General features: G+C 45.8%; 1 protein-coding gene across 2 annotated transcripts in view; it reads right to left on the bottom strand.

The window, feature by feature from the left end:
- thsd7ba (thrombospondin, type I, domain containing 7Ba) overlaps positions 1 to 24,857 on the bottom strand; it is a 1,218,118-nt gene that overhangs the window by 492,072 nt on the left and 701,189 nt on the right. For both annotated transcript variants that reach the window (XM_085986643.1, XM_085986644.1), the window contains exons 10-11: positions 22,498 to 22,732; positions 7,266 to 7,381 (exon numbers count right to left, since the gene is read on the bottom strand). In XM_085986643.1, coding sequence (XP_085842769.1) covers positions 7,266 to 7,381; positions 22,498 to 22,732 — 351 coding nt within the window. The remainder of the gene's footprint in view (positions 1 to 7,265; positions 7,382 to 22,497; positions 22,733 to 24,857) is intronic.

Raw genomic sequence — 24,857 nt, 5'->3', positions numbered from 1 at the left:
TCAGTCATGTTGAGGTAGCTCATCCTCTGTCTGTAAACCCTGTTTTGGGAGTATCTCCTGCGGCGACGTGCTTCCATGCGTTGGCGCCTTCTTGCCTGTGCGGCTTCAGGTGGGTGAGCAGCAGTTTGGCGCTCCTGCTGTTGTTGCTGCTGTTCAGGGTTCTGCTGCTGCCACGGCTGGTCTTCGTCCAAATCTGATGTCCAGGAGGAAAGGAAATAAATGGTTCCCATGCTTCTGGTATATACCTCAGTTGAGGAAGCGCTCAGTCAAGGTGAGGAGAGGGGTTTCCCAGGAGGTCACACTGGAGATGTGTCTCAGGCTCCAAACTTCCACAACAACGAGTAGGCCGCTAAAAGTTCCCCCAGACCGGAGACAACAAAGTTCTGCCACCTGTAAATGATGATTGCTGAAAACTCATTTTTTAATGGTGGAGCTGCAGCTGTTAGTAAGCAATCCACTTGTGAGGCCACCAGGATTAACTGGCGTGTTCCAGAGGAGACGTGCAGCACAGGTGAAAAGTGTTAAATTCAGAAAGGCCTCTCAAAATTGGATTATAGAGGCACTTAACTGGTTGTAAAGTGCCTTAAAGGCCTATCCCACCTCTTGGAGGCGGGATGGAAACGGGGTCTGAAACCCCAGTTCTGGGAAAATTGCTCAGAGGTGGGCTGGAGGCAGGATCGGAGCCGCCCGCCATTTTTTGCGATTTTGACAACTCACACGCCTCCAATCGCGCATCCTAGGGCCTGGCAAAATTGAGCCCATTGTTCCTCGCTGAAGTTCAGGTAGGAGAATTGCTCCCTAAACACCCTGGGTGGATATGGCCTCCTGCAGAGAGCCCTTCTCCCCCCTCCTCCTCCTCCCTCCTCTTCTAGCAAATTGTCCTGCTCTGTGTCACCTCTGCTCATTCTCCCAGTCATGCTGTATTCCAAGGGGAATGTCTACTACTGCACCCATGTCTGGGAGCAGTGGTTTGTGGAGCAGTGGTTTGTGAAGAAGTCTTAAAGTCAGGACAAAGTCTTTCAGCACCTACCACACCACTCCCTGTAGACTTTGACAACATTAAAGAACTCCAGAAAGCACCAAACACTTGTACAATCGTAGCAACAGTCAATAGAAATCAATCAGTAATTAACCTGAAAGTAGTTGACGATACCTGTAAATAGCGCCGGCATGGGGTCCTTCCTGCAGCTGAACGCGTATTCAGCGGTGCGAGCTTAAGAGAGGGCATTAGCTGGAGCATTGTGCTCCAAAATGGCAGCGCTGGCGTCACATCAGTGTTACAAGCTGACTGACGTTATGATTTGCCTACTCTGCACACTTCTGGCCGATGCTTACTGCACATGTTTACGCCCTCACCAATATGACGTCTGCCGCGACTCGCACCAGAAGTGCGTGCACAGGCCGTGGACGCCATTTTGGACCTCTAAGGGCACTCATAACGCCAAAAAAACAGGTGCTACAGATCCGAATTTTGTGCCCAACCCGTCACTTTCTTCCCCAATTTTTAAAGCCATTTTTCAAACTTAGTGCAAGCTTGAAAAATGGACAATAAAATGGGAAATTACTGATTATTGTCCATATATATGAAATTCAATTATTTTCACCTGGAAATATCATTGTTATATAATATTTTCATAAGATAAACCTACAACCAAAAGTATCACCTGCATCAGAGTAGGTGCTATGATGTAGCAATATCATTTAAGCCCTCCTTTATTAATCATTCTTTGGCATTTGGCCGTCGCTGACAAGTTGGCATTTGGGGCTGATCCCTAGTTTCCTTTGAAAAGGTGATGGTGGTCCTTCTTCTACAATTGCAGTCCATATGGTGAAAGTACTCCCACAAAGCATCCTAGGTAGTGGGTTGCAGGGTTGTGACCCAGTGACAGTGACAGATTGGCAATATATGTCCAGTCAGGATCCTGGAACTCCCTACCTAACAACACTATGGGAGTACCTTCACCACATGGACTGCAGTGGTTCAAGAAGGCGGCTCACCGCCACCGTCTCAAGGGCAATTAGGGATGGGCAATAAATGCTGGCCTTGCCAGCAACACCCAGATCCCAGGAACGAATAAAAAAAAAGGATGATGTGTGACTTGGAGGGGGAACTTGATGATAGTGTTCCCTTGCCCTTGTCTTTCTGAGGTGGAGGGTGCGGATTTGAAAGCTTCTGTCTAAGAAGCCATGGCAACTTGCTGCAGTGCATCTTGTGAATATGACACACTGCAGCCACGATACGCTGACGTTGATGGAAGTGGATGCTTAAGCTCGTGGATTGGGTGCCAATCAAGCGGACTGACTTGCCCTGGATTGTGTTGATTTTCTTCACTAATAAATAATACAAAAGCAAAATACTGCGGATGCTGGAAATCTGAAATAAAAACAGAAAATGCTGGAAATACTCAGCAGGTCAGGCAGCATCTGTGGGGAGAGAAACAGTTAAAGTTTCAGGTCAATGACCTTTTGTCAGAACTGGAAAAAGTTAGAGATGTAACAGATTTTAAGCAAGTGCAGGGGCAGGGAAAGGGGTGGAGGGGGTGGAAGAACACAAGGGAAGGTCTGTGATAGGGTGGAAGGCATGATAGTACAAAGCAAATGACAAAAGATATGATAGTACAAAGCAAAAGTGACAATGGTAATGGGACAAGTAAAGAAACAAAAGATGAGTCTAAAAGAGGTGTAAATGGGAATAGCAGAATCATCAACAGCTGCTGTCTGAAAAATTGGGGCAGAGAATATGGTCTGAAATTGTTGAACTCGAAGTTGAGTCCAGAAGGCTGTACAGTGCCTAATCAAAAGATGAGGTGCTGTTCCTCGAGCTTATGTTGAGCTTCGTTGGAACAGTGTAAGAGGCCTAGGATAGAGAGGTCAGAGTGGGAGTGGAGCAGTGAATTAAAGTGACAGGCGACTAGAAGCTTGGGGTCCCCCTTAAGGACTGAACGGAGGTGTTCCACAAAGCAGTCACCAAATCGGCATTTGGTCCGCCCAATGTAGAGGAGACCGCATCATGAGCAGCGAATACAGTATACTAAATTGCAAGAAGTACAAGTAAATCACTGTTTCACCTGGAAGGAGTGTTTGGGGCCCTGGACAGTGAGAAGGGAGGAGGTAAAAAGGCAGGGGTTGCATCTCCTGCACTTGCATGGGAAGGTGCCGGGCAAAGGGGACGGGTGTTGCAGGTGATTGAGGAGTGGACCAGGGTGTCATGGACGGAGCGGTTCCTTCGGAATGCTGAAAATGGAGGGGAAAATGTATTTGGTGGTGGGATCACGCTGGAGGTGACGGAAATGGCGGAGGATGATCCGCTGAATGTGGAGGCTGGAGGGTGAAAGGTGAGGACAAGGGGAACCCTATCATGGTTCTGGGAGGGAGGGGAAGGGGTGAGAGCAGAAGTGTGGGAAATAGAACGGACACAGTTGAGGGCCATGTCAACCACAGTAGAGGGGAATCCTCAGTTGAAGAAAAAGGAAGACATATCGGGAGCACTAGTAATGAAGGTGGCATCGTCAGAACAGATGCGACAGAGACGGAGAAACTGGGAGAATGGAATTCGTGAGCTTCTTCAGTTCTGTTGCAGCTTCACCCATCCAGGCAAGGGGAGCGTATTCCATCACACTCCTGAAGTGCCTTGTATGTGGGGAGAGGCTTTGGGGAGTCAGGTGAGCTACTCGCCGCAGAATTCCCAGCCTCTGACCTGCTCTAGTAGCCATGGCAATAGTGGCTGTTTCTGTTGAGTTTCTGGTCAATGGTGACCCCCCAGGATGTTGATGGTGGTGGACTCTATGACAGTAATGCCATTTAATGTCAAGGGATAGTGGTTAGGCTCTTTCTTGTTGGAGATGGTCATTGCCTGGCACAAATGTTACTTGCCACATATCAGCCCAAGTCTGGATGTTGTCCAGGTCTTGCTGCATGTGGGCACGGACTGCTTCATTATTTGGAACTGAACACTGTGCAATCATCAGAGAACAGTCCTACTTCTGACCTTATGATTGAGGAAAAGTCATTAATCAAACAGCTGAAGATAGTTCGACCTAGGACGCTGCTCTGTGGAACTCCTGCCATGATTTTCCTGGTGCTGAGATGACTGACTTCCAAGAACCATAACCATCTTCCTTTGTGCCATGTATGACTCCAGACAGTGGCGAGTTTTCCCCCTAATATCCATTGACCAGTTTTACTAGGAATCCTTGGTGCCACAATTGGTTGAATACTGCCTTGATGTCAAGGGCAGTCACTCTCAGCTCACCTCTGGAATTCAGCTCATGTCCATGTTTGGACCAACGCTGTAATGAGGTCTGGGGCCAAGTGGTCCTGGCAGAACCTAAACTGAGCATCGATGAGCAGGTTATTGGTAAGTGCTGCTCGATAGCACTGTTACTGATGATTAAGAATGGGCTGACGGCGCAGTAGTTGGCAAGGTTGGATTTGTCTTGCATTTTTGGACAGGACATAGCTGGGCAATTTCCCATATTGGAGGGTAGATACCAGTGTTGTAGCTGTACTAGAATAGCTTAGCAAGGGGCTTGGTTAGGTCTGGAGCACAGGTCTTCTACAGCCGGGATGTTGTCAGGGCCCATAGCCTTTGCTATGTACAATTCACTAAGCCATATCTTGATGAAATGTGCAGTGAATTGAATTGACTGAAGACTGGCATTCGTGTGGTGGAGTGAGGCTGAGAAGATTCATCTACTTGGCACTTCCGACGGAAGATAATTGCAAATACTTCAGCCTTAATTTTTACTCTTGCATACGGAGCTTCGCCATTGTTGAGGATGGGGATGTTTATGGACCCACTCCTCCAATTAGTTGCTTAATTGTCCACCACAATTCACGACTGGATACGACAAGGTGGCAGAGCTTTGACCTGATCCATTGGCTGTGGAGTCACCTAGCTCTGTCTATAGCGTGCTGCTTTTGTTGTTTTGCATACATATAGTCCTGTGTTGTAGCTTCACCAGGTTGGCAACTCATTTTCAGGTATGCCCAGTGCTGCTCTCCACATGCTCTTGTACACCCCTCAATGAACAAGTGTTGGCCACCTAGCTTGATGGTGATGGAGTGATGTGCCGGGCCGTAAGGTTACAGATTGTGGTGGTATACAATTCTGTTGCTGCTGCTGATGGCCTACACCGCCTCATGGATGCCCAGTTTTGAACTGCTAGAACTGTTCTTAATCTATCACCACACTTAGCACGATGGTCATACCACACAACACAATGGAGGGTGTCCTCAGTGTAAAGACAGGACTGGATCTCCTCAAGGACTGTGCAGTGGTCACTCCTACAAATCTGCATCTGCAACAGGTAGATTGGTGAGCATGAGGTCAAGTAGGTTATTTCCTCATGTTGGTTCTCTCACCAAGGCCAGTCTGGCAGCTATAACTTCAGGACTCAGCCAGCTCAGTTGGTAATAGTACTACCGAGTCATTCTTAGTGATGGACATTGAATTACCCCACACACAATACGTTCTGTACCCTTGCTACCTTTAGTGTTTCCTTCAAGGGGTGTTCAATATGGAGGAGTACTGATTCATCAGCTGAGGGAGGGCAGTAAGGCGTAATCAGCAAGAGGTTTCCTTGCCCATGTTTGATCTGAAGTTTTGAGAAATCATGGGATCCAGAGTAAATGTTGAGAACTGTCTGATTCTATATCACTGTGTCCCCCACCTCTGGTGGGTCTCTCCTGCCAGTGGGACAGGACATGCCCAGGGATGGCAAAGGAGAAGTCTAGTACTTTGACTAATGGGTACGATTCTGAGTATAACTATGCCAAGCTGTTGTTTGACTAGTTTATGGGACCAAGTGGTCTGTTTGGTTTTATTCTTATTTTAGCAATTTGATACAACTGAATGGCTTGCTAGGCCACTTCAGAGGGCAGTTAAGAGTCAACCATATTGGTGTAGGACTGGAGTCACATACAGGCCAGACCAGGTAAGGATGGCAGATGTTATTCCCTAAAGGGCATGAGTGAACCAGTTGGGTGTTTATGACAATCCAACAGCTTCACAGTTTCTTTTACTGGTACCAGGTTTTTATTTCCAGACTTTTTAAACTGAATTCAAATTCTCAAAATGCCCATCCCATGGTGGGATTTGAACTCGGCTTTCCTGGATTATTAGTCTAATAACAGAATCACTGTGCTGCACTTGTTATAACTCGTTATACCCAGACTTCTATCCATTGCACTTTGCCATGGCAGTAATGTCTGTAACCTACTTCAGTGGCTTTCTGGAGTTCAAACTTACATCACCTGCAAGGAAATTTACATCAGCCTCAGCATGGAGTCTTGGTACTGTAAATTGAAATTCAGTCACTACAGATACATTTTGAAACCTTTGATGAGGTGTCACATGAATCATGTGACATGATTGCTGTGCAATCACTTCTGTGGGCCTGTGCTGATCAATATTATGAACTCAAACTCTGTGACAATGTAAATTCAGGAGAGTTGAAATGGAAATGAGTGGAGTGATTCCACTTCATTCTACAGAAGGTGAACTTAAAGATAGGTCTTGTCGATATTCCTTTACTCAGACACATCCAGGGATCAGCTGCCCCAAGTTTTGTAGAGGTCCACTTCAAAAGAAAACTTGGAAACAGATAGAGTGTAGCAGGAAGTCAATATTTCTCAGTGCCGTGAGTGCAGATATGACAAGGTTTCTGCTATAATTATCATCTGATGTACAAGCTTTCAAACCCCCTTCAAAACAAAGCCTAAATGATTACCGAAGGCCATTCGTTAATGCACTATATAGAAGGATGTTAAATGAGCTTGTCAATAACACAAACTTTAATTCAGCGAAGACAGGAGTCGTACATAACAAAAAATTACACAATGGACCAGTATTGTCTATCAGCTTATATGGGCTCCAGTCAAATCACAGACCTGTCCACTTTCTGTTGTATTACCATTGTGTATACCTTGGAGACAGTGAATTGCTATTGGCAAACAATTAACTTCCAGGTTTGTGATATACTGAAGCAAGTTTTTGAAAACGCAAACCAAAAAAAAAAATCAATACCATTATAGATGATATTTCTCTCAGTGTGCTAATAGAGATATATTCTGCTAAGTCTACAGTTTCATTATTTTTTTAAATTATTCAACACTATGCTTTTCTAGAATGTAATTCAGAAGATACATGTGTTCTGTGAGTAGAAGATTCTTTCTCAAAAACTCAAAATATCCTTCAGTTCATGAGTTTTAATGGTTTGTTCTAATACTTGTCACTGTTAAGTATAATTTCTCAAAGGAATTACCTTGCTGGCACGTGGTAGGGCAAGATGTCCATTCACTAAAAGGGGTAACAACGCAGTCCTTTTTACATGGCAATAGGCATGGTCGAACAGTTTCAGGCCTTGTACTTTCAGGACACCTGGAAATATTGGAAAAGGGAAAGAATCAAGAATTGTTGTTACAAAGAGCAGATATAACAGAAGCAACACACTTCACAAATAACATTTTCAAAGGATTTTTTTTTGGGTAGGTTAAGTTCCTGGAAAAAAACAGAAAATGCTGGAAATACTCAGCTGGTCAGGCAGCATCTGTGGAAAGAGAAACAGAGTTAATGTTTCAGGTCAATGACCTTCTGTCAGAACTGGAAAAAGTTAGAGATGTAACAGATTTTAAGCAAGTGCAGGGACAGGGAAAGAGGGGAGAGGAGGAAAGAACAAAAGGGAAGGCCTGTGATAGGATGGAAGGCAGGAGTGATTAAATGACAAAAGGGATGATGGTGCAAAGCAAAAGGAGATTGTAATGTATGTACCTTTAAGGGGAGAACTAATTTTTACAGCTCCTGTGTACTGTAGTACCGGCAGTGACCACACCTGTATATAAACCCTGAGTAGTGATCTGTACAGTTAGTTCTAGAGTAACCCTCATTCAGTAAACACCTGTTGATCGTTCCCTGCAGTCTTTTGTCTGATTATTGAAGGACACAACATTAAGATACACGGATCTAACATTGGCGACGACGCAGATTCGAACCTACCTGCAACTCTGCATCACCTCCCAGGGATTCGCTCCTGGAGAACAGTGGAAGGAGGTTGAGTCCAGAAGCATGGGCGTCGACCACGGGCAACCGCCCAGTCATCCAGCGGAGATTTGAGCAGCGGAGGCTGTCGAGAGCCAGGCTTGGCTTTCCAGTCACGGTGGTCCAGCGAAACGGGCTGGCAACAGGTACTGCGCAGACCCTTCCCGGACAGCGGTGGCTAGAGCCGACCGAGCGGCACAGAAAAAGGCCGAGCAGCGTCGACGGGGGAGAGAGAGAGGGCAGAGCACACAGGGCGCAGCCGGTGTTCAGGACCGAGCAGCGTCAACGGGAAGAGAGACGAGAGAGAGCAGAGCGCAGCCGGTGTTCAAGGGCCGAGCAGCGTCAACGGGGGAGAGAGGCGAGAGAGAGCAGAGCGCAGCCGGTGTTCAAGGGCCGAGCAGCGTCAACGGGGAGAGAGGCGCGCAGGAAAACACGAGGCGCTGCCATTGCCACGAGGACCGCAGAGAGCGGCATTGGCAGGCAGCGCACGAAACACACAGGGCGTCGCCATTTGCCATGAGGACCGCCGAGAGCGGCGTTGGCAGCAGCGCGGGAGATGCCATTTTAAGCCGCAGCGGGGAAGAAAGGAAAGCGCGGGAGACGCCATTTTAAGCCGCAGTGGGGAAGAAAGGAAAGCGCGGGAGACGCCATTTTAAGCCAGTCTAACCACACCCAAAAATGCCGAAGAGTGGCAGTATCACAGCGTTCGACAATGAAGTCAAAGATTGGACGACATATGTCGAACGCATAGAAGTATACTGCAAGGCGAATGAAGTGCCAGATGACAAGAAAGCGCTGGTATTGTTGAATTCAATGGGTGCAGAACTGTATGGCTTACTACGAAACCTAGTAACCCCAGAGAAGCCAGTAGAAAAGGATTTTGAAAACATAGTGTCAATCCTACAGGACCACTTAAACCCCACACCGCTGCTGATAGCAGAAAGATTTAAGTTTCACAAAAGGAACCAGCATAAAGATGAAAGTAATGCTGAGTATTTAACGGAACTGCACAAGCTATCGAAACACTGCCAGTTTGGAACGGGACTAGCAGGTACTTTAAGGGACAAGTTTGTGTGTGGGCTTCAAATTGAAGGAACCCAGAAACGGCTTCTATCAGAAAAGGATCTTACGCTGGACAAGGCTTTCAGCATTGCAGTATCACACGAAGCAGCCGCACGGGGTGCTGCAGAGATACAACGGAGACCGCAAGAATATGGCACAAATGAAATGTCATACGGAACAGTGAAGTGCTATCGCTGCGGCAGAACAACACACGACCATAATGATTGCTGGTTCAAGGACAAAGTGTGCAGACAGTATGGAAAAGTAGGACACATAGCAAGAGTCTGCAGGTCGGGAAAGAAAACCAGCAGCAAGAAATCTCCACAGGAGAAGTACAAGAAGGTACATAAGGTGACAGAGAGTAGTTCAGACGAACAGAAAAGTGATACAGACTCCGGAAGCAAGGAGCTGGGTTGTCTGAAACTACATAATGTGATCAAAACAGAGGATCACCAAACTATCTGGGTCACGCTCAAGAGAGCAGGAGTCCAAGTGAAAATTGAATTGGACACAGGATCAGCCCTAACAGTCATAAACCGAAGGGACTACAAGCAGCTAGTCTCACATATACCCTTGAGAGATACAAAGATTGTCTTGAAGACGTACACGGGGCAAAAAGTCTACCCCAAAGGAAAAATAAGGGTGAACGTTATATATAATGGCAAGGAAACACCAAAAATGGACCTATATGTATTGCCAGATGGAGGACCACCACTACTAGGACGTGAATGGATCCGGAAGATACAGCTAGATTGGCATTCCATACAAGCACTGACTGTAGATGCCAAAAAGGATGATGACGTCACACCTGGACGACTGTCAAAAATGCTAACTGACGCACAAAAGTGTTCCAGCAGGGACTCGGAACACTAAAAGGCATAACAGCGACGATCAAAATAGAGGAAAATGCAAGCCCAAAGTTTTTTAAGGCCAGACCGGTACCTTATGCGATCCGCCCAGCCATCGAAGCAGAGCTGGAAGGTTTGGAACGTTCAGGAGTACTGTCCAAAGTGGACTGGAGCGAGTGGGCTACACCCATCGTTCCTGTAATGAAGAGGTCATTGAGTAATACGCCTGGGGAACCAAAGAAGGTTCGCATCTGTGGGGACTTTAAGGTGACAGTGAACCCAGTCCTTCACACTGTACAATATCCGCTTCCGCGGATTGAAGATATTTTTCCCTCGCTATCTGGAGGGAAACGCTTCACTAAGATTGATCTGGCCCAGGCGTACCTGCAAATGGAGGTAGAAGAAGCCTCGAAACAGTACCTCATGATCAACACTCATAAAGGTCTCTACCAATACAACCGGCTGGTGTTCGGGGTAGCATCAGCTCCGGCTATTTGGCAAAGGGCAATGGAACAAGTCCTGCAAGGGATTCCAGGGACCCAGTGTTATTTGGACAACATCCTGGTCACGGGCGAAAATGACAGTGATCACCTCGCCAACCTGGAGCAGGTGCTCACTAGATTGAAGGAATATGGGCTCCGAGCTAATCGCCACAAATGCGAGTTTTTCCAGAAGCAGATCTCGTATTGTGGCCACGTTATTGATAAAGAGGGGTTACATAAGTCCCCTGAAAAGATTGAGGCAGTAGTCAAGGCTCCAGCACCGGAAAATGTGTCACAACTGAGGTCGTTCCTCAGGCTGGTGAACTACTACCATAAGTTCTTGCCGAATTTGTCTACCGTACTACACCCACTGAACACCCTACTGCAAACGGGGGTACCATGGAAGTGGAGTGACGAATGTAAACGAGCTTTCCAGAAGAGCAAAGCATTGATCACATCAAAAGAGGTGTTGGCTCATTTCAACCCAGCACTACCAATTCGGTTGGCGTGTGATGCATCATCCTATGGCATTGGAGCGGTGCTGTCGCACAAATTTCCGGACAGCTCGGAGAGGCCAGTAGCCTTTGCGTCTCGGTCACTAACCTCAGCCGAGCGTAACTACGCCCAGATTGACAGGGAGGGCCTCAGCCGAGTGTGGGGAGTGAAAAAGTTCAATCACTATCTGCACGGGCAGAAGTTCACCTTGCTGACTGACCACCAGCCACTTGTTTCCATCTTTAATCCAAAGAAGGGTGTTCCGGTGATGACTGCGCAACGGCTACAAAGATGGTCCCTTTTTCTAGGGGCGCACCAATATGAAATCAAGTATAAGGGCACGAAACAGCATGGAAACGCTGATGGGCTATCACGCCTGCCACTGCCTACTGCGAAGGAAGCACCAGCAGTGGATCCTGTCGAAATATTTCATTCGACTATAATGGAACGCTTGCCAGTAACTAACGCTGGTATAGAGAAGGAGACCCGAAATGACCCGACACTGTCTCGGGTATATGATTTGACGGTGAAGGGATGGCCAGCACATGGCGACTCACTGTTGCCAGCATTCTCATCTAGAAGAGAACAGCTGTCAGTGTGCCAGGGGACCTTGATGTGTGGATCCGAGTGGTAATTCCACCCAAGTTAAGGGAGAGAGTGCTCAATGAGCTTCACGAAGGTCATCTGGGAGGGGTGAAAATGAAAAGCCTTGCTAGGGCTTATGTGTGGTGGCCGGGGATCGATCAGCAAATCAACGACCTGACAAAGAGCTGCTCAGGATGCCAGAAGGTCCAAAATGCACCACCACATGCCCCTCTACACCCATGGGAGTGGCCCTCATCTCCATGGCAACGGGTGCATATTGATTTTGCTGGTCCATTCATGGACTCAAATGTTTTTAATAGCCGTGGATGCGCACTCGAAATGGCCTGAGGTGATCGAAATGTCTTCCACCACCACGGAGAAAACTATTGCAGTCCTACGGACCATTTTTGCCAAGAACGGCTTGCCAGAGCAGATTTGCTCTGATAACAGACCACAGTTTGTGTCCGAAGAATTTCGAAGATTTAAGAAAAGGAATGGGGTAAGGCATTACACATCCGCCCCGTATCATCCAGCCACAAATGGATTAGCTGAGAGGTTCGTATAAACCTTTAAAAAAGCAGTAAAGGGCATGTGCGATGACGACATTCCACTGCAGCATAAGGTGGACATTTTCCTGTTAGCCTACAGAAATGCGACACATGCAGTCACCAACCAGGCCCCGGCCATGATGTTCTTTAACCGAAGGTTGAGATCTCGTCTGGATTTGCTCAGACCAAATGTACGAAGAGATGTTGAGAGTAAGCAATTCCAGCACATCAATGAGAAGCCGACAAGGAGCTTCAATGTAGGGCAACCAGTCTTGGCCCACGACTACCGAACAGAGAAATGGCAACCAGGAACGATATGCACACGGCAGGGGCCACTAATGTACACAGTGGATGTTGGGAAGAACATTGTGAGACGCCATGCTGACCAGATCCTAGAGTCACAGGAACGAGTCAACCCCATGTCTCGGCCATACGTACCTGGTGAGGAACCCGACATACAGGTCACATCTACCTCAGAAACAGTAGCATCGGAATCTGATGAACCAACCAACGACAGGGGGCCAGAATCGCCTCCGCACCAAGAGCAAGACACTCGGGAAAGGCGCTATCCAGAAAGGATCAGGAAGCCTCCCCAAAGACTGAATTTATAAATAGACTATTTTCAGCTAATGTTGCATGTTAAAAGTGTTAATTGTAATTAGTTTGATATTTAATTGTTAAATGAGTGTTATGGTACTGTTAATCTAATAGGGGAGGAATTGTAATGTATGTACCTTTAAGGGGAGAACTACTTTTTACAGCTCCTGTATCCTGTAGTACCGGCAGTGACCACACCTGTATATAAACCCTGAGTAGTGATATGTAAAGTTAGTTCTAGAGTAACCCTCATTCAGTAAACACCTGTTGATCGTTCCCTGCAGTCTTTTGTCTGATTATTGAAGGACACAGCATTAAGATACACGGATCTAACAGAGATGGTAATGGGACAAGTAAAGAAACAAAAGATGAGTCTAAAAGAGGTGTAAATGGGAATAGCAGAATCATCAACAGCTGCCGTCTGAAAGAATGGGGGTAGAGGATATGACCTGAAATTGGTGAACTGAAAGTTGAGTCCAGAAGGTTGTAAAGTGCCTAATCGAAAGAGGAGATGCTGTTCCTCGAGCTAACTTTTTCCAGTTCTGACAAAAGGTCTCTGTTTCTCTCCCCACAGATGCTGCCTGACCTGCTGAGTATTTCCAGCATTTTCTGTTTTTATTTTAAGTTTTTGGACAGTAAGTTTTTCAGGTTTTCAGAATGTGTCTCATCCAAGATGCTGGCTGCTGATACAAATTAGCATTGCATGTTAAGCATAAAACATTCTGGGACACGCACTCAGTGATGTGATATAACTGCACCGCCAGATCATTAATTGTCTGCGTGAAAACCTGATTATGTCTTACAAAACACTTTACTAAACAGCAATGTTCCTATGTTTTGTTATAGCTAGAAAAAAAGATGTTTACCTATCAACGTTGTTGCTCATCAAGTTAAGCAGTATTGCTTCTGGAGAATGAACTAATTTTCTGCTTTTGACAGTTACCAGTTTCAAAACATTAACTTTTTTATCTGAATATTTTGCTCATCAAGATGAGGGTAGAGACTGGCTGGCACAATTGGTAGACAAGAGCCTTTTACCACTGGGAACTTGATTCAAATTATGTCCAGACTGATGGTGTGACTGTCCCCTCTGCTGAATGTCGAGTGCTTTTTTGAGAATTGAGCTAAGTAGGTGGCATGTCAGCATTGAGCAAACGCAAACACTAAACTCAGTTGTAGATCCCTCATCACAATCGTAGTTGAGGTTAGGTGACTCAGAGACCAGCGAATCAAGCTGGAACCTTCACTACTACACAGTAACCCAGTGAATCATCAGGAGAGCCCACACCATGAAAACAATATGAGAAAATAGTTTTGTTATGGGTATAGAACGATTCATGGAAACTAGTTCCCTGTATCAGTTCTCAACGTGATCTGTGGAACAATAGTCATCATTTATTTCTTCAATCTCAAATTAAATGTATACTTTTTGATTGAAGTTTATTCTCATTGTAGTCCTTTTTATTTAGACTTTCAGCTAGATATTGGTCTCACTCAGAAGTCAGAACTAAAGCAGCTTTGTTCATTTATTGACATCAATTATTTTAAATAAATGTAATTAAATAGAAAGTCTTGACAACATTCAGCTGCACTTATAAGCATTAAATTGTTCTCTTTATAGAAGAGAATGACAAGGATCTGAAAGCTGAAGCTCGGTAACTCATTAGCACTGTACATTGTAATTATTATTCCTGATGGCTGCATATAGAAAACGCATCAGCATGATTAAAAGATTGGCCATGACACTTTAATGTGCTGTCCATTAGCGCTACTGTGTCATTATTAGCCTGTCATTGTGCTGATCTTTGTTACTTCTCTTTACATGTTAAAGAAGCTGCTTTTGTTTTATGTGTCACAGAAGTAAAAGTTTTATGGGTTGAACTTAAAATATATTACGCTTATCTTCCAGAACACCCTTGACATAAAGAGAACTTAACCTGCTTCATTAATTGGTAAGCATCACTGAATTTATTCAATACATTTCTAATAGCTTGGTTAAAAGGTGCACTTAAATAGGATAGGATTACATAGGATATACAGCACAGAAACAGGCCATTCGGCCTAACCAGCTCGAGCCTCCTCCCGCCTTTCCTCATAGGATTACATAGGACATACAAGAGCATTGTTAATGTCTGTACTTGGACAAAGCTGCACTCATATTTACAAGACAATATTTTGTGAAGGATTCATCCTGGAGTTTTCAAAACAGATCTAGCAGCATAGTCATTTCCTTTTTGTTATTTTAATGTTAAATAAACACACAAAAAAACACTTAGCCAGTCAGCCTCCTGGTCAGAGCTGCCATTTTCTACAGTCTCACCTTCTAAATGCTGAGATGCAATATAATGTTGTCTAGCAGGAACTTTCCCATAATTTTCCATTTGGCAGTCTGATGTCTGTTTCATAAATGGGGAATCTTTCTGCTTTTGAGAAGGAATCTTAAAACTGTATTCTTCTATCAGTAAATTTTAAGGAATCACCAACGTGGGGAATCTCATCGACTGAAATGGACTTTTGTCAATCCAGTTCGATCAGCCTTTGTGACAGATGTGAAAGCCTTTTAAAAGTGTGCTTGGCTTGTGGTGCTGATTAATACCATAAAACAACACACGTGGCATTTTTATAAGAAAGCTGTCATGGCAATGGTACATTTGAGTATCTATGGCAGGTGAGCAGTAATAGAGTAGGAAGGAAGCCGATAGAAATTGAAGAGCAGTAGAACACAGAGAATGTGCCTATAAACAGCAACTGCATTTCAGCGAAATAGCAATTACCAGCGTCAAGGAAAAATAGTGAAGGCCACAGGGAAAGAAGGACTGAGAGAAGAGAGCATTCTATCAGATCTCGGTGTTGCTTCATTTTGGTCCAATTTATTTTAGATATCGACAATGTTTTACATTTCTCTCCCATTCTTCAGATTACCCGATACTGTACACCTTTCCCTGATCAGCAGGGAAGGCAAGTAACCTGTTCTCTCTTTTCTGTCAATGGTATTTGTAACTGGGGCATAAAAATAGCATAGGTTGCCTCACTTTTCTGATTTTCTTTTCTTCTCCATGTTAAAGCACCTTACATCTTCACCCTTCCAACAATCTTCTGCCGACATCAGGAACTTACCTTATGAAGAACCTAAGCTGCAAACTCATAGTCTTTCCAAAAACAGTGTGTTAATGCATCGTACTACTGATGCTCCTATTTATTTAATGTACATAATTAGTGCCTTCGAGTAGACCTTTGGGAGTCATCATTGTGCCTGTTTTACAATAACCAATTTAGCAGGGCAGAGGCCTGCGCCCAATCTCTCTGGGCCTTTTTTTGGGTGGCCCTGGCAGCTGTCTGAAATGAACGCAAGCCTCATTTCAATATTGAACTGAGGCTCCTGCGCAAGCTCTGACTAGTATTTCTGTATCTTCAGCTGCTAACTAGTGGTTCTTAAAGGGACCACTGGAGGCTTCTCAAAAAATGGCCCCAAAAGGGAACGGCCATAATTTGTTGGCTGCGTGTATTTGCACCACAAGTGGGTTGGATTTCTGATTGGTCCCCTTGGAGGACAAGACACATTCAACAGTTTGTCTGGAATGTATAATCTGATCCTGCCTGCTGGAGAGTAATTCAATGTCTCTGAAATGTGTAATTTGATCCAGACATTGTCACAAGCAGGCTCCCGGAGCCAAGCTGCTCCAGTGCAGCCATGACAGTGGCATCTACCTGTTAGTATGGAGGGTCACCTAGAAAAGCAAGCTAACTCTCACATGGCCACGTACAGCCTGCCCCGTCGACCACCTGCCAATCATCAGTCAAGTGATATAACATAAAATGCTGGAGATGCTCAGCAAGTCAGACAGCAGCTGTGGAGAAAGAAGCATAGTTAAAGTTTCAGGTCGATGACCTTTCATCAAAGCACAAAACGTTAACTCTGTTTCTCTCTCCGTAAATGCTGCCTGATTTGCTGAGTGAAAGCCACAGCAGTGACTATTTTACATGATTTGAGCTGTAAGGTTGGTATAGTGAGGCATTTCATTCAATGAGAACAGCTGAGGCTGACATCATTGCAAGTGACCTCACTAGCAGAACCGTAGATTTTTAGCATGCGCTGGGAATGACATCATTGAGTGGCCCAGCTCATGCGCAGGGTGACATCATGGGTCAACCGAAAACCGGAAGTATAGCACACGGTTATTAATCACTCTGTCAAACTAAACACTCTGGGTGAGAGCTGTGGTGATTGATGGGGTATTGAGTGTGGGTCACGGATTGTTAGCAGGTTTATTGGATACGAAGTGAACATGACTTCCGGATTCTGTCCAGTCCAATGGTGTCACTTGCCGCACACGTGTTTGTCTTTCCGAGAAATCAACTACTGCCGTTCATGATCAGGAGCGTGATCCAGGACTAGCGGGGAGGAGAGGGAGAACGAGGTGCGGGTGTAAAGGGGGTGGAGGTGGGGTTGGAAGTACGTGATCCACGTCTAACAGAGGGGGGAGAAAGTGATCCATCTTCCCATCTGGATCACGCTCCCGCTCTCATCCGCTCCCCCCACCTTTAGACCTGGATCACATTCTTCCCCCATCTATGCTCCCTCCCCCACAAGCTCCTGACCTGCTCTCTCCCCCCCACCACCGAGTTCCTGACCTTCTCCCCCCACCCCCCGAGTTTCTGACCTTCACCTCCCCCCCGCGAGTTTCTGACCTTAGAGTCATAGAGTTATACAGCACGGATAGAGGCCCTTCGGCCCATCGTGTCCGCGCCGGCCATCACGCCCTGTCTAATCTAATCCCATATTCCAGCATTTGGTCCGTAGCCTTGTATGCTATGGCATTTCAAGTGCTCATCCAAATGCGTCTTGAATGTTGTGAGGGTTCCAGCCTCCACAACCCTTCCGGGCAGTGAGTTCCAGACTCCAACCACCCTCTGGGTGAAAATGTTCTTTCTCAAATCCCCTCTAAACCTCCCGCCCTTTACCTTGAATCTGTGCCCCCTAGTTATTGACCCTTCTACTAAGGGAAAAAGCTCCTTAGTATCCATCCTATCTATGCCCCTCATAATTTTGTACACCTCAATCATGTCCCCCCTCAGCCTCCTCTGCTCCAAGGAAAACAAACCCAATCTGCCCAGTCTCTCTTCATAGCTGAAGCGTTCCAGCCCTGGTAGCATCCTGGTGAATCTCCTCTGCACCCTCTCCAAAGCTATCACATCCTTCCTGTAGTGTGGCGACCAGAACTGCACACAGTATTCCAGCTGTGGCCTAACCAGTGTTTTATACAGCTCCATCATAACCTCCTTGCTCTTATATTCTATGCCTCGGCTAATGAAGGCAAGTATCCCATATGCCTTTTTTACCACCTTATCCACCTGTTCCGCCGCCTTCAGGGATCTGTGTACTTGCACACCCAGATCCCTCTGACCCTCCGTCTTGCCTAGGGTCTTACCATTCATTGTGTATTCCCTTGCCTTGTTAGTCCCCCCAAAGTGCATCACCTCGCACTTTTCCGGGTTAAATTCCATTTGCCACTGTTCCGCCCATCTGACCAACCCATCGATATCGTCCTGCAGACTGAGACTACCCTCCTCGCTATTTACCACCCTACCAATTTTTGTATCATCCGCGAACTTACTGATCATACCTTTTACATTCATATCCAAGTCATTAATATAGACCACAAACAGCAAGGGACCCAGCACCGATCCCTGTGGTACCCCACTGGCCACAGGCTTCCAGTCACAAAAACAACCTTCGAACATCACCCTCTGCCTTCTGCCACTAAGCCAGTTTTGTATCCAATGTGCCAAGGCACCCTGGATTCCATGGGCTCTTACCTTCTTGACCAGTCTCCTGTGCGGGACTTTATCGAAGGCCTTACTGAAATCCATGTATACCACATCCACTGCGTTACCCTCATCCACACACCTAGTCACCCCCTCAAAAAATTCAATCAAATTAGTCAGACATGATCTTCCCTTGACAAAGCCATGTTGACTATCCCTGATTAATCCTTGCCTCTCCAAGTGGAGACTGATTTTGTCCCTCAGAATTTTTTCCAATAATTTTCCCACCACTGATGTTAGGCTCACTGGCCTGTAGTTCCCCGGTTTTTCCCTACTCCCCTTCTTGAATAATGGAACTACATTAGCGGTTCTCCAGTCCTCTGGCACATCCCCTGTGGCCAGAGAGGTTCTGAATATGTGTGTTAGAGCCCCCGCAATCTCTTCCTTTGCCTCACACAGCAGGCTGGGATACATTTCGTCTGGGCCTGGGGATTTATCCATTTTTAGGCCTGCTAAAACCGCCAATACCTCCTCCCTTTCGATGTTAATGTGTTCCAGCATATCACAGTCCCCCTGCCCTATTTCTATGTCTACATCGTCCCTCTCCATAGTGAAAACAGATGCAAAAAATTCATTTAGAACCCCTCCTACATCTTCCGGCTCCACACACACATTGCCACTTTTGTCCCTAATGGGCCCTATTTTTTCCCTAGTTATCCTCTTACCCTTAATATACTTATAAAACATCTTCGGATTTTCCTTTATTTTGCTCGCCAGTGTTATTTCATGGCCCCTCCTTGATCTCCTAATTTCTTTTTTAAGTATCCCCCTGCACTTTTTGTACTCCTCTAGGGCTTCCTCCGTCTTTAGCCTTTTGTATCTGCCAAAAGCCCTCCTTTTTTTTCTAATCCATTCTCGTATATCCCCTGACATCCACGGTTCCCTGTGGTTTTTGGAACCACCCTTGACCTTTATGGGAACATGTTGCCATTGTATGATCTCAATCTCCCTTCTGAAAGCCTCCCATTGCTCCGATGCGGATTTTCCTACAAGTAGCTGATCCCAGTCCATTTTGGCCAGATCCTGCCTTATCCTATTAAAATCGGCCTTCCCCCAATTTAGAACCTTTATTTCCGGCCCATCCCTGTCCTTTTCCATGACCACCTTAAATCTCACCATATTATGGTCACTGTCACCAAAGTGCTCACCTACTAGCACTTCTTCCACTTGGCCGGCCACATTCCCTAGAATTAGGTCCAGTACCGCCCCCTCTCTTGTAGGACCTTCTACATGCTGGCTCAGAAAGCTCTCCTGGATGCACTTTAAGAATTCTACACCCTCTGTGCCTTTCACACTCTGACTATCCCAGTTAATATTGGGGAAGTTGAAATCCCCCATTATTATTACCCTATTATTTGCACATTTCTCTGAGATTTGCCTACATATCTGTTCCTCTATCTCCCCCTGACTGTTTGGAGGCCTATAGTACACTCCCAGCAAAGTGCTTGCCCCCTTCTTGTTTTTAAGCTCCACCCATATGGCCTCATTAGAGGAACCTGCTAATATATCATCCCTCCTTACTGCAGTAATTGACTCCTTTGTAGTGGCGCTTCTTAGTTTCCAAACAGGCAGGCCACTGAGCTGTGGGGCCTTTAACAACGAGTAGACGCGTGTCGAAATAAAACGTTCCCAAACGTAGCTTTGTCTTTTAAACTGTTTACTATAACACTTAACAAACAGAATTACAAAGCAAACACGTATAAACGAACACGGTTAAAAACTGTACTGCTCCAAACCTCACAGCTTCTGCCTCTTTCACCACGTGCAGTTTAAAACTGTAAGATGGCTGCACCCATGTGTGGCTTAGGGGCTGTTCCATTGTGGCAAGAATGAAGGGGGTGTCGGACTATACTACTGGAGCAAGAAAATAGGGGGTTTCTTAATACAATAAGTCGTTCAGGTAAATTAACTATTATGCCATTTAGCCACTATTTTAAAGTATTTTCTTAAGCTTTTATGGCTCTTACATCCTTAATTAATATTGCTACACCCCCTCCTCTTATACCCCCCCCTCTGTCTCGCCTGAAGATTCTGTACCCCGGAATATTGAGCTGCCAGTCTTGCCCCTCCCTCAACCATGTCTCCGTGATAGCAACAATATCATACTCCCATGTGTTTATCAACACCTTCAGTTCATCCACCTTATTTGCAAGACTCCTTGCATTAAAATAGATGCCATCCAGCCTTGCCCTTGTATATTTGCCCTGTCTACCAAGCTGACTTGCTTTTTTCTCTATAATTGGCAGCACATCACCCCCTCTTTCAGCTCCCCTCTGTATCCCATCCCCCTGCCAAGTTAGTTTAAACCCCCCCCAACAGTGCTAGCAAACCTCCCCGCAAGGATATTTGTCCCGCTCTGGTTCAGGTGCAACCCGTCCGACTTGTACAAGTCCCACCTTCCCCAGAAGCAGGCCCAGTGATCCAGGAAAGTAAAACCCTCCCCCCTACACCAACTCTTTAGCCACGCATTCATCTGCTCTATCCTCCTATTCCTATACTCACTAGCACGTGGCACTGGGAGTAATCCAGAGATTACAACCTTTGAGGTCCTGCTCTTTAACCTTCTACCCCCCGCCCCCATCCAGAGTTCCTGATCCGTCTTCCCATCTGGATCACGTTCCCACTCTCATCCCCTCCCCCCACCTTTAAACCTGGATCACGTTCTTCCCCCACCCATGCTCCCTCCCCCACAAGCTCCTGGCCAAGAGAAAGTAGTACATCTCTTAAGGTAGTTCTCTTAAGGTGGAACAGGTTACATACACCACACTCCCCCCACCCAGAGTTCCTGACCTTCTCGTCCCATCCTCCCCCCACCCAGAGTTCCTGACCTTCTCGCCCCATCCTTCCCCCACCCAGAGTTCCTGACCTTCTCTCCCCCCCATCGAGTTCCTGACCTTCTCTTCTCCCCCCGAGTTCCTGACCTTCTCTCCCCCCACCCCCGCCGAGTTCCTGACCTTCTCTCCCCATCCCCCCCAGAGTTCCTGACCTTCTTGCCCCATCCTCCCCCCACCCCGAGTTCCTGACCTTCTCCCCCCCATCGAGTTCCTGACCTTCTCTTCTCCCCCCAAGTTCCTGACCTTCTCTCCCCATCCCCCATCGAGTTCCTGACCTTCTTTCCCCATTCCACCCCCCCGAGTTCCTGACCTTCTCTCCCCATCCACCACCCCCCCCCGAGTTCCTGACCTTCTCTCCCCATCCACCCCCCCCGAGTTCCTGACCTTCTCTCCCCATTGCCCCCCGAGTTCCTGACCTTCTCCCCATCCCCTCCCCCGCCCTGAGTTCCTGACCTTCTCTCCCCCCCACCCCGAGTTCCTGACCTTCTCTCCCCATCCCCCCCCGAGTTCCTGACCTTCTCTCCCCACCCCCCCCAAGAGTTCCTGACCTTCTCTCCCCACCCCCCCGAGTTCCTGACCTTCTCTCCCCATCCCCCCCCCCCGAGTTCCTGACCTTCTCTCCCCACCCCCCCCAAGACTCTGGTGGCAGGGCAGGACAGTGTTTAGGCTCGGCCCAGAGGGCCTGGCTCCTATATAGGTGCACATGCGCAGAACGACCCAAACTTGCTCATGCAAATAATCACTCCAAAATTTGTTAGGTCCCGATGGGCAAGCTGTGTCGGAGTGCCTGAATTATGATGATGCAGTCTGAGGAACAATTTACCCTGTAGTTCGGTCCTCAGGCCGCTCCATTCTGGTGTGCTGTACTTAGAACGCTAAGCAGTAAAAAAAAGCATAAAACAAAATGGGCTGGTCAGAGTGCACGGAAGTACAAGTCATCATATAAGATTAAGCTCGATGGAGGTTTCTGACTGAGATCTTGTCTTATACAGGATAGGAGGAGGATGAGTAAGTGCTATGGAAACATTGGAGGGGAGCAATAACAACCTTCACAAACAGCACAATCAATAAGTTCCCCACACATTACTATTTCAAACAAAGTGAAGCTAAACAACAGACAAGGCCATGCAACCTTATTATTATGTTATCTAAATTCTTACTCTAAAAAGGAAATATCAATACCTTTTGGGAGTAACATGTCCAACTTTGCACTTCACGCAAAAGACCTGTCGAGTCTGCATGCCCACAGAACAGGTGGCCTCCCCATTCCAACTGATTGTAGCATTGAGGGCCATCACTAACGTATCTTCAGTACAAGGACCCCATGGTGATGTATCCCAATAAAACACCGTGCAGCCATGCTCATTACAAGATCGCCATTCTTGCAAAGCTCGGCTAGTAGGACATGGTTTTCCACCTAGGATAGAAAGGAACCTTTAACTCTCCCAGTTATGATGTGTAATTTTATGACAATATTTCACAGGATACCATTCTTTCTAAGTTTTTAAAAAAGCAAAAAGTCTGTATGTTATAGCTAGAATAATACTACATCTATGAATATGATCAGCTAATTATGTTGCAAAGTAATAAATAGGAACATGTTATTCTGCAAAACAGTTCTTGAGGAAGAACATTTTGAGAGCACAAAATTTATAAAGATTTGTTGTACTTGTAGTCATGTTGATTTCTTAGTAAATATTATTTACTACCATGTTTAATTGGTTTGTTTCCTTGCTTCCTTTTATACATATCTACTTAAAGAACACACAAGACCATATTTCCCAGAATCATCCTGTGAAATAAAAACTTCATAGTAACCCATCCGCAGGTATGCATTTATGTCGGCTATCAGCAACTTGAAGATACACATTATTTGGTTACAGATGTTATAAACCACTCAACAAATTACAGATGTGCATTTAAATAGCTTATCTAGATATAGGTGTATAGTTAAAAAGACTATTAACAAATTACTTGTAGACATGTTTAAATCCCCCCCCCAACAAATTATACATGTAATTAAGCTACAAATGTTGTAATTTCAGCTAAATAGCCCAATAAGTTGTGCTTGTGTGGAATGATAACTCCTTAACAGGTTTACAGTAGGCTATTAAGAAAATTATATGCGTGTGGTTCAATGGCTCATTAACAGTATTCAAGTGTTTGTTTAGTAGACCAATAACCGTTATGGGGTTTAATAATCCATTAACAGGTTGCAGGTTGTCCTAAAGCCCTATGAACAGACAACATATGTCCCAGGTTTAAAAAAATAACACAAATCCATTCAATTAGTGGGGGAAATTTGTCCTTCTGTTGTTGATGGCTTTTATTACACATGCATTACTTCTATTTTGTCACAACTGCTGGTCGTTCACAGCAGTGAAAATAAGACTGACACAAAACATATGGAGAAATAATCCAGTCCCTTCTATGAGCTGCACTGCTGCTATGACAAATATTACACTTGATCTTAAGTTGGCAGGAGTATACAGCACAACACTGCCGTATGGTGAAAATTGGTACTAAAGCTGCTGCCTCACTCCGAATGGCTGCACTAGTATTAGAAAAGCAATAATGGTGAACAGAGGCATTCTAAATGATATTGGAGTTCAGGCACATTTGAGCAGAAGAGGAGAAGGAGAATTTTTCCGACCTGGGAAAATCTGATGTGGCTCAAAGTGAAAGTTCAATTTTCAAGCAATGACAGCCGCCTCTTATCTTAAGTGGCATTATTAAAAAAAACAGTAAAAGCACACTGCGCAGGGTGTTTGTATTGCACTGGTGCTTTAAAGTGTGGTGTGGAGGCCTTTTAGACATAGTTTTACACCCAAGATTCTCTACATGGTGAATTGCTAGAATGGAAATGGCAGAAGCCTGGAAGCAGGTCACCTGCCCAGTCTTTCAGTCAATAATGCTCATGCCATAGGAAAAGTAACAACAACTTTATTTAGCTCCTTTACTGTAAAAAAAAATCCCAAAATGTTTCACAGATGAAAAAACAGATACCCTAGTCATGGTAGAAAGAGTTATGGGGTGACCAATATTACCAGTAAATATGTACGGCCAGAATTTTCCCATAAAATAACGGGTGGGTTTGGAGCGTGGGGAAGGTAAATTGTTAAAAATGTGAATCCCGACCTGATCCTGCCTCCAACCCACCCACTTCCGGTTTTCCCGGAGGCAGGATGAGGGGGTGGGCGACCAACCCGCTCCCAGGGGGCAGTATCTCAATTTAAATAATGGCCCAGTAATTCCGGTCCCAACGCGTGAGTACGGACGGGGTCTTCACACGTGGGCCCGTTGGAAGTGCCGGATTTCAGTATGCACAGCGCATGCGCGGAAAACTGGCATTTCCTCTCCTCTGAACCAAGGGGTTAAGAGGCGGTTCCCTTGCGACGTTTGAGGCAGCGCGTACGCGTTGAACTTCGTTTTTTTTGACAGGTTTGTCCGTGCGTGAAGGCCTCCACTTTTTACGAATGTAAAAAGCAGACGTAAGGACTTCGTTTTATAAGGTAAGTGGTCTAATAATTAAAGTTAGAAAT

The sequence above is a fragment of the Somniosus microcephalus genome, chromosome 4 (genome assembly GCF_052327205.1).
Source record: "Somniosus microcephalus isolate GS21.2 chromosome 4, FLI_Smic_1.0, whole genome shotgun sequence".
Lineage (NCBI taxonomy): Eukaryota > Metazoa > Chordata > Chondrichthyes > Squaliformes > Somniosidae > Somniosus > Somniosus microcephalus.
Note: the sequence above shows the minus strand (reverse complement) of the source record. Positions and strands in the feature narration are given on the sequence as shown.